Genomic DNA, 14,354 nt, shown 5'->3' on the forward strand with positions numbered 1-14,354 from the left:
TTTTTTTACTACGATAAGTTGCCACATTTAACATATTCACTGTTTTATCATTTTTATCATTGATTCAACTATTTCTCTCCTGTGACATGTTCATGAATTATGTTAATTGTTTTCATCATAAATTTAAGAGGTTCCTTAATGTTTATATACATATACTATTTTTCTATTACACAAATACACATTTTACATATTTTTACCTATTGGGAAGTTTTATCTCACGTGATTACTCACGGAGAAATATATGTCTTAGTAACTTTCCATTTATTATGTTAGGAGCAGAGTAGTGATGTGATTAAACACACACGTTAATTTGTAGTTGCTCTGATCCTCATATAACATAATACGTACATTATACTTTTTATATACATAACAAGTTCTCATACGACATAATACACATTATGATTATATTATTTATTTCATTATTGGAGGAAAGTATTACCGGATGCAATTGAATGCAAGGTTATATTTTTGATAGTTTTCTCCTACATTATTCATTTTACATATACACTTATTAGACTTATGGAACTTTCTTTGATGAGTGGTCATCTAGATTGCATCATGTCTGAGTTAAGCCGCAAGTACGTACGTCGGCCAGACGCTTTACTAATTACTTGTCATTTACCCTATGGCAATAACATCGTGAACATGTCCTCGAGGTCGTAATTAGTACATATTAGCTGATACATAAGTATATAGGTTTTTTTCCCTCAAGCATTCCAATCCAATCATATGCAAGGTTAAGCTAATCGAATCAATAAAGTAACATTGATTATATATATTTACTTACACATTTTTATGAAATTTTGCAGGTATAGGTATATTTTTCTCATACACAACAAAACATTTTACATTTTATCTAATACAATTCACAAAGTTACTTACTCAAAAAAAAAAAGAAAAAAAAAGAAAAAAACACAGAGTTAAAAAAATGTAAGGAAAGTAACTCATAAACTATACATGTATGCTATACCTTTGTTATGTTTTCATATAGTTTGCACATATTCAATGTCTGTGTTTTTGCAACATAAAGAAATAAACATTGATTAATAAGTAATAATTATCCAATAAGTGTTGCATATATGAAATTGTTATAAGTATAAAATGTATTACCTGAGATAATACCCGTAGATAAAGACAACTATATTGTTACATTTTACATACGGTTATATTAATTTTAACGCTTGAAAGCGCAGTTTACATGTTTATTTTTATACTATTCACAACAACAGTTAATATAGGCCAATAGAACACTACAAGTTCATGATAGTTTTTTTTGAATTAATTGGCTTTTAACACATTATAATATGTATTCCTTTGGTTATTTTTTTTTCTCTACCAGTTGAAATACAAACTAATTATTAGTTAAAGTGAATAGTCGGGCAAAGGAAACCAGTCTAAATGCGTTCTTTGGCCTTCCAAAAGTCATTGTATACCATAATGATGGTCAAGTTCTGCTTACGGTGTCTAGTTTTGACCATTGAAATTTTGGGGAAGCCCCGTGTAAATTTAGCACAGTTCTAAATATAAATTCGCCAAACTCTTTGAAAACGAGGCTGCGTGGAAATGTCAACATGGACATGTGTTTCTCAGTCGTGTCGGTTTCGTTTCGTGTGATAAACCACTAATGCGGTATGCAAATTGTTGTTTTGAGATGATACATTTGATGCAAATGAAGTATTCTTACATTAATGACAATGCTTTGTAATCATTTTTCGATAAAAGCATCTTGTACATGGAAATCGACACAAATATTGATGGCCGATGCAGAGATGGGGCCCCGGCAAGGGGCAATTATTGCAGCATCGCATTCGTCGTATTTTACATCAACCGAATCATGAAGGTTAAATACAAATAATCGTAACATAATTTCCCATGTAAAACCACACGAAAACGTTCCATAGAACGTCCATGCATGTAGCTGTTAAAGATGTGAAAACAAGTACTGTAAAACAATATATGTGTTCAATTATTCGTGTAGTTTTTTGCAGAGATTTAATTAAATTATCTATGTCTCTGGGTTTTTTTTTTTTTGTAAACAATATTTGAGTTCTGGAGAGAGAGATGACATGAATGTCCAGCTGGAAGGAAAGAAACTTTTATGATGTATATGTATCGTACAATGTATATATGTAAAACGTACATTCCATGTAGCTGCTATAGAATTACAACTAGGAAAATTCTCTCAAACATTGATAATATTTAATTCTTTACATTCATGTAGGCCTATGCTGTGAGAATTAACACATCATATATATTTCCAGAAAACAAGGATACAGGACGAGGAAAGGATACAAAAATCAGCCAAAAAAGACGTTTATAATACGGGACAACGGCATAAGACGCAAATTAACAACCGAGCGAAACATTAAGGATATAGGACGACGACGAGATACCATGAAAAACATGAAATGGCAACAAGGGGAGCCGATGGGATGAGACGCAGATAACAACTAAAACGTGATTTTACAAATGGAAATGGACATTAATCATATGAATACTTTTGCTGTGTATTGTTGATTGTTTGTTTTCGGACCGTTGATATTGGGTCTAATTAGACGGACACAAAACAAAGAGTTAGATTGGCTTGTTCTCGTTTCTTGTAATGTTAATTTGCATTTGGTTTTCGTAATAAATACATTTGTTTGGCCGATTACTATATGATGTGGGCGTGGCCACTGCCAACCAAGGCGATATATACATATATGAAGACGTACACGATATGTATCATTAAGACAGAATGGCTCAACCCGACATCATTAACGTAGCGTTTTCTTCGAATGCTGTCGGAAGATAAGCTCTGGAGAAGACATGAGAACAACGATCATCGAAGCTAAAGAGAAGGACATCATGTGCCTCTCCAACTTTCTCACCAACTTTTTAGAAGGAAACATTGCCAACTCAGAAGAAGACAGAAACCACGCACCTTCATTACTCAGGGGCATCACACGGGCAGATTCCATTTCAACCAAAAAGAGGCGAATCATCACCCTTCAAAGACACCTTCACAGAGCCCTGAAGATAGAGTACATCGATGACTATATTCTCTGGATGATCATGCAGGAATAAAGATGTCATATTTTATAATCAGATCAGAATATATAAAAATTCTTAAAATATCACTTAATAAAATAAAAATTGCTTCTTACCACCTATGGGATTGAATGACTGATGTTATCTATATTGTCCATTACTGTGGTTGCTTATATTGTCCATTTTTGTGGTTATTTAAGGGATGGAGTTGAGTGATTTTCTTTTACAGACCCGAAACCCAGATAACTTAACCAAAATTATGAAGAATGGTATAACACTGATGATAACTAACCATATGGTGTGATATTTGTTTGGTATATTAAAGTTGCTAAACTCTTCGATGGGTTCCGCGAGGTCGTTGAAGATCTGTCTCCCTTTTTTGTGTTATCTATCATATGTTTCAGATCCATCGCCCTTACTCTTTGTACTGGTGGTCAAAAATATCGAAATCAGGAAGACTGGGAATGCTACCTTCACGTGTATTCACCGATGCTGTTAATTTCGGATGTCGAGGTAGCAACGCATACGCCATTGCAATTTCTTCTGTATTTCCGTGTTCTTGCCTTATGATGCACCGTTGTGTTATAGCCCTGCCCTTCTTTTTCAATCCATCGGTGTGTCGATCACCTTATATAAGGAAACGTGGAATTAACCACATATATAAAGCGGATCCTACATAATACTATTACTACGAAAAATATTGAAGACAGAAGATGGCGAGGATTAGAGAAGTGGAGATAGATATTTTGATAAGAATGTAAAGTGATCGAAACACCGCCGAGCTCAATAACCTAATCAATGACATCGATGAAGGGAACATGAAACAAATCACGGGCTTTCTTGCATACGTCTACACAGGCAATACCGAAACTCAGAAGAAAAGAGGAGAGGATTTGTCACACATTCAAAAACCACGCTACGGTCCCCTGATACAAAGAAGCACACCATTTGGAAGAAAAAAGAGGACGGTGAAGAACATGGCATACCATTTTGTCCTATTGCTTTTTAGACAAAGATACATCGAGTCGTTCATGGAGCATCAACAACAACTATTGCAGTACCATAACAAGACGGTTCCAAGGTGGAGGAAGACACAATGCAGCACAGCTCAAACACGTTACACCAGAATCAATTGACGTGTGCAACGAAATATAATCCAAAGGCCATTATAGGCCACCAATACTCTCAAAAAGTTCCATCAAAACTCGAATATTACGCCATGTGTTCCGTGTTATCATTTCCTTACGATTTTATCTAGTTTTGTAAAGATAGCACCTATGTGAAAGTACAAGTGTGTGGTCTGGTTAGAAGCTCTTAGGTTATAAAATAGATAATATTAACTAATCCTCTTAAAAGTGATATAACTCTGATAAATATTTCTGACTCAATTTGGTTCATATTTGGTAGTGTGGCATTATAGGGAAAAGTTTAAGTTAAATATATTATTTGTAAACTGTACATATCTTTAACCCATGTCTGTACATGTGGCCTAGCCTTAGGGACCTGTCGTCGTGTCGCGTAACATGTTGTCGAGACATTGATGAAAGCTATTTAACCAAAACAGTTACACATGACTATGATTTATCATGTCTGCTAAAGGTCAGCATTTCGATGTAACTTAGAATAACTCTGTGATTAACATTGATTTATAGATATTACTCAACACAAACATGTAGGGCTATTTAAAGGCAAGCAAACCATGCATAGAGTGTCAACTTCCCCCAGTACTTGACCATGAGTACTGGGCCATACTTTGCCATGCGAAATAAAGTACTGAAACCACAACTCAGCATTTGACTTATACCCAACTTTACCCTACAACATCTACACCCCACTCGACATTAGCTTTTACTTCACTGGCGCTGTGCAGAGAAAAACAACCTGGGTTTGGACACTTCGCGAAACTGCTGCCACTAACGATCATTGGTTCACAGGTACGTGGATTTGTCTAAACTCTTTTAAAAGCAATTATTTGTACCACAAATTTTCCTTGCACAAAATCATATTACCGTTTTACCATGGCAATTTCACCACTGAGAACCATACTTATTCTTGAGAATTATTGTTAACTTTATATATAAAGTAAATTTTATTAACTAAAAGCAGTATGTAAATTTACTTTGAAATACACACATAAAACGTACACAAAAACACAGACATGCACCACAGGGAGTTGACCACATAAATACATCTAACGCACACATATACATCAAAATAAACAACTCATCTTAGTGTTATGGAAACGTTTGATAATATAAAATTATTGATAACCTTGCTAGTTATTTTTTTACTACGATAAGTTGCCACATTTAACATATTCACTGTTTTATCATTTTTATCATTGATTCAACTATTTCTCTCCTGTGACATGTTCATGAATTATGTTAATTGTTTTCATCATAAATTTAAGAGGTTCCTTAATGTTTATATACATATACTATTTTTCTATTACACAAATACACATTTTACATATTTTTACCTATTGGGAAGTTTTATCTCACGTGATTACTCACGGAGAAATATATGTCTTAGTAACTTTCCATTTATTATGTTAGGAGCAGAGTAGTGATGTGATTAAACACACACGTTAATTTGTAGTTGCTCTGATCCTCATATAACATAATACGTACATTATACTTTTTATATACATAACAAGTTCTCATACGACATAATACACATTATGATTATATTATTTATTTCATTATTGGAGGAAAGTATTACCGGATGCAATTGAATGCAAGGTTATATTTTTGATAGTTTTCTCCTACATTATTCATTTTACATATACACTTATTAGACTTATGGAACTTTCTTTGATGAGTGGTCATCTAGATTGCATCATGTCTGAGTTAAGCCGCAAGTACGTACGTCGGCCAGACGCTTTACTAATTACTTGTCATTTACCCTATGGCAATAACATCGTGAACATGTCCTCGAGGTCGTAATTAGTACATATTAGCTGATACATAAGTATATAGGTTTTTTCCCTCAAGCATTCCAATCCAATCATATGCAAGGTTAAGCTAATCGAATCAATAAAGTAACATTGATTATATATATTTACTTACACATTTTTATGAAATTTTGCAGGTATAGGTATATTTTTCTCATACACAACAAAACATTTTACATTTTATCTAATACAATTCACAAAGTTACTTACTCAAAAAAAAAAAGAAAAAAAAAGAAGAAAAACACAGAGTTAAAAAAATGTAAGGAAAGTAACTCATAAACTATACATGTATGCTATACCTTTGTTATGTTTTCATATAGTTTGCACATATTCAATGTCTGTGTTTTTGCAACATAAAGAAATAAACATTGATTAATAAGTAATAATTATCCAATAAGTGTTGCATATATGAAATTGTTATAAGTATAAAATGTATTACCTGAGATAATACCCGTAGATAAAGACAACTATATTGTTACATTTTACATACGGTTATATTAATTTTAACGCTTGAAAGCGCAGTTTACATGTTTATTTTTATACTATTCACAACAACAGTTAATATAGGCCAATAGAACACTACAAGTTCATGATAGTTTTTTTTGAATTAATTGGCTTTTAACACATTATAATATGTATTCCTTTGGTTATTTTTTTTTCTCTACCAGTTGAAATACAAACTAATTATTAGTTAAAGTGAATAGTCGGGCAAAGGAAACCAGTCTAAATGCGTTCTTTGGCCTTCCAAAAGTCATTGTATACCATAATGATGGTCAAGTTCTGCTTACGGTGTCTAGTTTTGACCATTGAAATTTTGGGGAAGCCCCGTGTAAATTTAGCACAGTTCTAAATATAAATTCGCCAAACTCTTTGAAAACGAGGCTGCGTGGAAATGTCAACATGGACATGTGTTTCTCAGTCGTGTCGGTTTCGTTTCGTGTGATAAACCACTAATGCGGTATGCAAATTGTTGTTTTGAGATGATACATTTGATGCAAATGAAGTATTCTTACATTAATGACAATGCTTTGTAATCATTTTTCGATAAAAGCATCTTGTACATGGAAATCGACACAAATATTGATGGCCGATGCAGAGATGGGGCCCCGGCAAGGGGCAATTATTGCAGCATCGCATTCGTCGTATTTTACATCAACCGAATCATGAAGGTTAAATACAAATAATCGTAACATAATTTCCCATGTAAAACCACACGAAAACGTTCCATAGAACGTCCATGCATGTAGCTGTTAAAGATGTGAAAACAAGTACAATATATGTGTTCAATTATTCGTGTAGTTTTTTGCAGAGATTTAATTAAATTATCTATGTCTCTGGTTTTTTTTTTTGTAAACAATATTTGAGTTCTGGAGAGAGATGACATGAATGTCCAGCTGGAAGGAAAGAAACTTTTATGATGTATATGTATCGTACAATGTATATATGTAAACGTACATTCCATGTAGCTGCTATAGAATTACAACTAGGAAATTCTCTCAAACATTGATAATATTTAATTCTTTACATTCATGTAGGCCTATGCTGTGAGAATTAACACATCATATATATTTCCAGAAAACATATAGGCCTACATGTATGTTACTTTCCTTTTCTGTTGTTTCCTGTGCTTTTTGTGTTCTGGAGAAAAAGATGATTGAGTTGAAGAAAAGTAATTAATTAAGAGAAATGTGTACCACAGTACTTTGTCTGTAGCCGAGGGGTTCTATACTGTTTTAATAGTCCAGTAATTAATAATTAAATTGAAAATTTCAAAATTAAGATGAAATTGTAAATTCCATTTTTGATTGAAGTGGTTCCCCTCCTTTGAGAGTACACAGTGTGTATACCCTTTTTGGTTTTTAGGAATAATGCCTGGAATAGGAACCTGAAATAACATGACAATCAATCAGGTATGTGTGTGTATTGGGGGGGGGGGGGGGGGGGAGGAGGTCTGGGGGAGGGGTCCCTTACTGTCATACTCAACGCCAATATGATCCATATCTCGCCCTGGGATACGGCTGTGGTAAGTTGTCGGACACAGATCACGTCATTTTTTTCAAATGTTTTTTCATTGTTTCTGTCTTGGCGTTACAATGAATTTTCAGCCATTGAAAATCGCTCCAAATCATATTGCAGTAGTGTCAAATACAAAAATATTACATCTGCGAAACCACTGGATATCAAGCGGATTCTGTGATAGATGGAGGATCTTACATGAGTGACTATGTGATATGGAATTTATCAAACGAGTTCAATACTTTAATTGTAATTGTATTTAACGAGTTTGATAAATTTCATTTCACCTAGTCACGACTTTAAGATTCTATTTATCACATAACTTTTATTAATAGAAATATAAGCAAAACTTTAAATTTCGTCTCTATATAACAGTAGAAATCCGGCTCGGATGTGACATTTCCGTATACTGAAACAATCATGCGACGTCATACAAATATTATGATGTCAAATCTATATGTGTAGTCCTAACAATGTTATTACAGATGTGTCTTACGATATTTATGACTTGGCGTATGACATGGCTGGACGGGCCGGTTATGCGATTACGTATTTTATTACATGGCAATGATCAGAATGAATATAGCTTTCTTAAGACGACACCATTATCTGTCTAGAAGTCTGCAGCCAAAGTAATGGTGTATTATGGTTTAATACGAACTTTGATAGCTTTTATATGAAATGTAGTCAGTTGACCACAGGTGTTCGTTTCTAATATAAGTATAAGTATAATACTGGGTCAAGGTCTATAACTCGGCCGGCCATATAACACTACCCAATTTCAGAAAAAGTATGATTATTATCCAACCGTATAGGATATAATAATAGAAATACTCTCAATCGACAGCCAGATAATTTATCTTTAATTTGGTATATGATACAATATATATCATGCCGTATAAATGTCACTAGGTATCCAGAAACATCGGAAAACAGCCAGATTTCAACTGGTCGGACACTGTGGTGTCCTCCGATAAACACGCTAGGGCTCTAATGGGTAGTTCAAAAACCACTGCATGTCAACACTTCAGCTTCATAGGAATTAAAGTTTGGTAAAAAACAAACTTACCGGTATGTTAGTGTTTATCTATGTACCATCCATTTGCGCAATACAGCCTTTTGAAATTTCCGATTGAAAAAATGTGTGTCTCTAGCCGTCATGTTGATATGTGTGTAGTACATTTGTTTTCTCGGCGTTGATTGGTCAATTAATTTTCGAGAGCCAATCAACGCCGACAAAACAAATCTACTGCACACATACTTACATGGCGGCTAGAGACATATTTTTTTTCAATCGGAAATTTCAAAGGGCTACGTTAGGCAAATGGATGGTATTTATCCAGGGATTTACTAACCGGTAAGTTTGTTTTCTACCAAACTTTCATTCTTATGACGCTGAAGTGTTGACATGCAGTGGTTTTTGAGCTACCCATTAGAGCCCTGGCGTGTTTATCGGAGGACACCACAGTGTCCGACCAGTTGAAATCTGGCTGTTTTCCGATGTTTCTGGATACCTAGTGACATTTATACGGCATGATATATATTGTATCATATACCAAATTAAAGATAAATTATCTGGCTGTCGATTGAGAGTATTCCTATTATTATATCCTATACGGTTGGTTAATAATCATACTTTTTCTGAAATTGGGTAGTGTTATATGGCCGGCCGAGTTATAGACCTTGACCCAGTATTATACTTATACTTATATTAGAAACGAACACCTGTGATTTGTTTACCTCATTTTCCCCTGAAAATTCACAATAGACTCTTCCAGCCTTTGAATTAGAAGACTTCAAATGTGTCTTCAGGGGTGAATGAGTTAAAGACCTCTTTGAAATTCATGATAGCATACCATATAATAATTCTGAGAACGTTCACAGAACTCGGAAGTGCTATAAAACTACATTTGCATATTATTTACATTTACGCCTTTTCTTTTTAAGGGACTTTTTGCGGGAGCTAATTACCTACTAAAATCGGGAGGATACCTTTTTATATACGGAGTAAGTACTATAGAGAACTGAAATGTGTGTGATACGTCACTGCGTGTGACATATCACACAAGTTTGTCCATGTGATTACTATTTATTTACATGCGGTAATATTGTTCTACTTTTAATATTTTACTTCGATACTCACTCACATTGTGGGATGTGTATCATTTTTATAGTGACTTTCCAGTTATCTATTATTTTATTTTTACTCAATACATCACTGAAGAAAGAGTCGCTTGTGCTAAAAAGTAGTAGATATTTGAAATCTTAAAACATAACAAAAAAAGTTGATCATTTATTGTAATTAATGATTTTATAAATCTTTATAAATTGTGTTATCTTTGATAGTCAAATGAATTTATTGTCGTTCATTTTAAATTGCTAATTTCAACACTAGTTTTTCTGTCATTATATAATACCGAAATCGGGAGGATACCTCGGGAGTTCTAACAACATGATGAGGTAATTACGACTTTGTTTTCCAGCCATTCGCTATACACGGCAGTTTGACACCGGAAAGTAATGTGAAGTTTGACCAGTATTTAAAATCACAGTAAGTGTTGTAGCAGCCACCTGCTACGTTTTTGTATCAGTAGTCTACCGTGACTATACATCAAAGTGTTCCGAAATTCTAAGCGTCCTCTAAATATTGAATGTAAAATGTATAATTTTAATTACTACATGTATATGCAGTTCAATAAACAATCCTCAATTCAGTGATGTCCCATACATAAAGGTTACCCAGAGAAACATAAAGGTTACCCAGAGAAACTTAAATTGGGGACCGTTTCCTTTTTGTATAATTTTTTATGGTGGCAGTTTGAGGTTAGTAATTTCCTTAATTAAAAGAATATTGATGAAATGTAGCGAAATTGCTGAACCATTTTTACAATATTATGCATCAATGAATGTAGCTCACCAAGGCACGTAACCACGTAATACATTTTTGTACTTACATCCTTTGTGAATAATGGTAAACACGGAAGAAAAAATTCCATTGGCATTGGGAATGGTGCGAATGATAGGCGGTCTCTGACAGTCCCTTAAAATACTGTAATCTCTAACTATGTAACCTGGCTCATTGGAGAATTGTTGAAGTGTACATGTACTATGTCATTGACAGAGATTGTAGATGGGGAGTGAGGGATATAGATGATCTGGAGAAATTGGCTCAGACAAACCTCCTTAAGTTACATCAGATGGTAAGTATAAAACTGATTGGCCCTTGTGATACTACCTTACAGAAATATTAGAAATAAACACTGTATTCATCTTCACTTTCTAGTTGACAAAGATAATGATATTCGATTTTTAGGTCACCTGAGACGAAGTCTCAAGTGACCTATTCTAATCGCCTTTTGTCCGTCGTCGTGCGTCGTCCGTCGTATGTCCGTAAACAATTTACATTTTCGACTTCTTCTCCAAAACTGCTGAAGCAATTTCAATGAAATTTTGCACAAACCTTCTAAGGCATAAGGCCAATCAAAATTGTGAATTATATGGTCCCCACCCCCCAGGGGGCTGTGGGAGGGGCCAAAAGGGGTAAAATTGAGTAAAATTTCAAAAATCTTCTTCTCTACTCACAGATGTGGTAGAATCAAATACTCTTCATAGATAGAAAGGTCTTAAGGTCCTTTACAAAAATTGTGAATTATATTACCCTGGGGTCTCTAGTTTCCCCCTGGGGAGGGGGTTAAGTTTACTATACTTTATATTGAGAAAACACATTTTTGCGCATTATTTGGCCATTTGTAATAGGAAATGAGTCAAATGTTGTCAGAATTATCAGTATGAGATGGCCATATAATCATATTTACAAATTTTCTATGACTGACCCCAAGGGGCCTTAGGGGCGGGGTCAAAAGGGGTCAAATAGGCTAAAACTTCAAAAATCTTCTAGAATCAAATACTTTTCATAATTAGAAAGTCTTAAGGTCCTTTACAAAAATTGTGAATTATATGACCCTGGGGTCTCACGTTTCCCCTTGGGGAGGGGGTCAAGTTTACTATAGTTTATGTAGGGAAAACACATTTATGAGCATTTTTTTTGCTCAATTTTCATTGGAAACGAGTCAAGCTTGGTTAGAATTATTAGCCTGAGATAGCATTTTAATATATCCACATTGGTTCTGGCCGACCCCCTGGGGGCAGAGGGGCGGGGCTACAAAAGGGTTAAATAGGCTAAAACTTCAAAAATCTTCTTCTGAAATTCTGGAAATGGTAGAAACCAATACTTTTTATAAATAGAAAGGTCTTAAGGTCCTTTACAAAAATTGTGAATTATATGACCCTGGGGTCTCACATTTCCCCCTGGGGAGGGGGTCAAATTTACTATACAGTTTATATAGGGAAAACACATTTATGAGCATTTTTTGCTCAATTTTCATTGGAAACGAGTCAAACTTGGTTAGAATTATTAGCCTGAGATAGCATTTTAATATCATATCCATATTATATCCATATTGGTCCAGGCCGACCCCCTGGGGGCAGAGGGGCGGGACCAAAAAAGGTCAAATAGGCTAAAACTTCAAAAATATTCTTTTAAAATTCTGGAAATGGTATAATCAAATACACTTTATAGATGAAAATATCTTAAAGTTTGTTTATAAAAATTGTAAATTATATGACCCTGGGATCTCCTGTTTCCCCTTGGGGAGGGGGTCAAGTTTACTATAGTTTATATAGGAAAAACACATTAATAAGCATTTTTTGCTGAATTTTCATAGGAAATGAGTCAAACTTGGTTAGAATTATTAGCCTCAGATAGCATTTTAATATCATATCCACATTGAACCTGGCCGACCCCCTGGGGGCAGAGGGGCGGGACTAAAAAAGGGTCAAATAGGCTAAAACTTCAAAAATCTTTTAAAATTCTGGATATAGTAGAATCAAATAATTATAGATGGAAAGGTCTTCATGTGTTTTATAAAAACTGTGAATTATATGACCTTGGGGTCTCACGTTACCCCCTGGGGAGGGGTCAAGTTTACTTTAGTTTATATAGGAAAAACATATTTGTGAACATTATTTGCCCAATTTTCGTAGGAAATTAGTCAAACTTGATCAGAATTATTAGCCTAAGATATAGCATTTTAACATCCATATCCGTCCTCGATGACCCCCGGGGGACCAGAGGGGCAGGACCAAACAGGGTCAAATACTCAAATTGATTAAAATTTTAAAAAATACCTCTAAGTTCACCGGTTTGATGGAAGCAAATACTCTTCATAGTCTAAAAAGGTCAAATTTATAAATCACTGACCAATTTCAAGGCCCAGCATATAGTGTTTATATGTCTTTAATTTGTTTCATTATTTATTTATTTCATTATATATTCTAACTCAGGTGACCGTTAAGGCCCATGGGCCTCTTGTTTTAAAATTAATCTTGAGTAAAAATTGTTTTAGTGAAAAAAGGGTTGATTTGCGAGAAAAACAAAAATGCAAAAGTTTATTGACTAGCTGAAACTCCAAACCCACAAGCTCAATAATAATAATTCTTTTGTTGATTTTTCTGCTTTGATATACATATATATATATATTCTGTTCTGTTATCTATCAATCTCATCTTGCTTTTAAAACATATCACTTATCCAAATACAAGAAGTGAAACTAAGCGCACCTACCTTATTTATTTACAGGTTGACATGCCCGCCAACAACAAAATTTTGATATTCGTTAAAGAGTCATGACATTGGATACAATTAACGTTTTAAAGTGTGTTACATGTTTTATGTTAATTGACGTTCATGTCTATAATGATGTTGTGTCATAACCACAAACATATTGCTGTGTACAAGTATGTTGGCCTCCCAGGCAGTCGAACCTGTGCCACAAATCATTTGATCCACATCATTTATGCCCATTTGTGCTTTGTGGATGTATTCATATTCAAAACTATGTTTGAGTAAAAATTAACAATTCAAATGTTAGCGTTTTATCATTTTTATGTACGAAATACAAACTTTCACTAAGAAAAAAAGATTGTTTCCACGAAACGCAGACAGTACTGAAATGAATGCAAGAAACATGAAGCACTTGTAAACAGTATATGTATTGCTACAATTGAAATTCCGTGTCGTATGGTGGAAACTTTTGGCAATGTTGTATTGGCGATCCCGCCATGCGACGAGCGATAATCCGTCATTTGGAGAGCGATAGCTGTGCGTCATTCAAATTCTGTATGTGGATATTACAGAGTCATCTGCCCTTGTGGGTAGGTATTGATTATCACGTCATGTGTTTACGAGCGTAACGTCATACTTTTCGGAGAAAACGACGTGAATTGCGCTCACAAAATAATGACGTTACAATCGATACCTACCCCCAAGGGAGCTAACTCTGTAATATGCAAAGAC

General features: G+C 34.4%; 1 protein-coding gene across 1 annotated transcript; it reads left to right on the plus strand.

The window, feature by feature from the left end:
• Positions 1-7,926: 7,926 nt before the first annotated feature.
• On the plus strand, positions 7,927-13,923 carry LOC138323507 (UPF0585 protein CG18661-like). The gene is made up of 5 exons (XM_069268160.1): positions 7,927-8,006; positions 9,947-10,006; positions 10,483-10,550; positions 11,121-11,199; positions 13,638-13,923. Exons 1-5 carry the CDS (start codon positions 7,974-7,976, stop codon positions 13,686-13,688), a joined length of 291 nt encoding a protein of 96 aa, XP_069124261.1. The 5' UTR covers positions 7,927-7,973; the 3' UTR covers positions 13,689-13,923.
• The last annotated feature ends 431 nt before the right edge of the window (positions 13,924-14,354 follow it).

Source organism: Argopecten irradians, chromosome 5 (genome assembly GCF_041381155.1).
Source record: "Argopecten irradians isolate NY chromosome 5, Ai_NY, whole genome shotgun sequence".
NCBI lineage: Eukaryota > Metazoa > Mollusca > Bivalvia > Pectinida > Pectinidae > Argopecten > Argopecten irradians.

Excerpts from the sequence above, each read along its gene's own strand:
- LOC138323507 (XM_069268160.1), top strand. The coding sequence starts at position 7,974 with ATGATCCATATCTCGCCCTGGGATACGGCTGTG. Across the intron at positions 10,007-10,482 it reads GATACCTTTTTATATACGGA|CCATTCGCTATACACGGCAG; the intron begins GTAAGTACTATA and ends TTTGTTTTCCAG. Across the intron at positions 11,200-13,637 it reads TCCTTAAGTTACATCAGATG|GTTGACATGCCCGCCAACAA; the intron begins GTAAGTATAAAA and ends ATTTATTTACAG.